This window comes from Cynara cardunculus, unplaced genomic scaffold, assembly GCF_001531365.2.
Source record: "Cynara cardunculus var. scolymus isolate 2C unplaced genomic scaffold, CcrdV1 Un_Scaffold_5873, whole genome shotgun sequence".
Classification (NCBI taxonomy): domain Eukaryota; kingdom Viridiplantae; phylum Streptophyta; class Magnoliopsida; order Asterales; family Asteraceae; genus Cynara; species Cynara cardunculus.
In genome coordinates this window covers 7,015-8,805 of record NW_020202638.1, presented here as the reverse complement: position 1 = coordinate 8,805, position 1,791 = coordinate 7,015, and the positions used below count along the sequence as shown (strand labels likewise).

At 36.3% G+C, this 1,791-nt stretch overlaps 1 protein-coding gene across 1 annotated transcript; it reads left to right on the top strand.

The window, feature by feature from the left end:
- Positions 1-677: 677 nt before the first annotated feature.
- LOC112504519 (mannose/glucose-specific lectin-like) lies at positions 678-1,469 on the top strand. The gene is made up of 3 exons (XM_025108456.1): positions 678-757; positions 873-1,064; positions 1,164-1,469. The coding sequence occupies exons 1-3, from the start codon at positions 755-757 to the stop codon at positions 1,386-1,388; spliced, it is 420 nt and encodes a 139-aa protein (XP_024964224.1). The 5' UTR covers positions 678-754; the 3' UTR covers positions 1,389-1,469.
- The last annotated feature ends 322 nt before the right edge of the window (positions 1,470-1,791 follow it).

Here is a 1,791-nt window from a genome sequence, read left to right as displayed (position 1 = left end):
TTTTCATGTACACACATATATATATATATATATATATATATACCCATGTACATATATACATATATATAACCTCATACATGTATCCACATCGTATATGCTAGCATGATTTAAATAAAACAATTTAGCATGTTATCACGTAATCACTTAATCAGATAATCACGCATAATTACCTTGAGTGATAACCCATAACTCAGTTATCACAATACTTCATAAGTTTAGTGAGAACCGAACTACTTTACCTACTCGACGAAAGGAAACGAACTTAGGGCCTTGGTTAAGTAAATATGGTATGGTAGATAATATTAATTTAGAAGTAATTATTGATTGATTTATACCTGAAAAAACGATTTTATATGAATCATTATTACTTTTTGAATTTTGATAGTAAGAATAATATATGGAAATTTTTACATAATTATCGAGGGCCCCTTTCACATGGACCTATACAAATGTTAAAAACGTGCCTGGATGCATTTGGCGTTGGACCAGTCACCCAGCCTCATCTCCACCAAGGCAAGACAGAACCAAGGATTTCGTATACCCATTCTGATAATAGATAATTATCCATAAATAACAAATATATCTTCTATCGTTACCTACTACTCACTAACAAAATTCTGCATCCACATATAATCAGCTCATCGCCAAGTAGATTTCTTCTATAAATAAGCTTGCAAGGATTGGGGCTAAATGTACAACATAAGTTGCTTCAGAATCTTTGCCCCTCTCCGTTCCTATATTCTTGGGAAGGAAAATGGTAGGATGTTTCACTATAAGATGAACACTCGTTAACTATATAACTGAATGCTAGGATTATGATTACCTGCACAGACTCACTTTTTATTACTTCTGTATTTTGGATTCATATGTAGGCTACCGGAGCAGTTGGACCATGGGGAGGTAACAGTGCAGGACCCTGGACATTCAAACCCGATGGTAGGATTATAGAGATCTGGATCACTAGTGGAGACTTGATAGATTCCATCAGGTTCGTTTATGAGGATCAAAACCAAGTCAAACACCATTCTCCTAGATATGGTGGCGATGGCGGCACAGAACAAAAGGTGACCTCACATTTATTACATCTTTTACTTATACATATACTCATGATATCTTGTTATTTTATTACATAGCGTTTATGATGGATGTATTTATATTGTCAGATTGCCTTTGATGAAGATGAGGAGCTCAACATGATGAGCGGAACAACTGGAGACTATGTTATGTCCCTGTCTTTTCGTACCAACAAAAGGACCTTTGGGCCATACGGTAAGACAGATGAAGGGACCAGTTTCTCACTGCCGGTGGCTAAGGGTAAGTTTGTCGGGTTCTTCGGGGAATGTGGGGATTACCTCGATTCTATTGGTGCCATTCTTCAATTCGAGTAATGATGCTGGCAAATGTTACATATGACGGCATGCATGCTTTTCTGAATAAAGGAGCTTGAGAGAAAGCTATACCAAATGTTTGTGTAATATCTACTATGGAAGAAACTCATGTCAGTGTTTTCTATCTTAATGTCATGTCGTGTGTACGTAATAATATATGAATAAAAAGTGTTTTCCTCATGGATATTTTGGACTTGCTTGTTTGCGCTTAGTTCATTGATATGTGTGATTTGTTAACTTCCATAAAGAATTACTCTGACTTGGATCCATTCGAGTGGAAGATCGAGGTTCATCGAACTTTCAACAGTGGAATTAACCCCGATAGCTTCTTTTGTTTATCCACATTCTAGCATTCTTTTTCATCCGCTATGTTGCGAGAGCATTTCTTTTTGCTCTTCGTTGT

Coding starts and splice junctions, on each gene's coding strand:
- LOC112504519 (XM_025108456.1), top strand. Junction 1,065..1,163: donor ATGGCGGCACAGAACAAAAG/GTGACCTCACAT, acceptor TTATATTGTCAG/ATTGCCTTTGATGAAGATGA.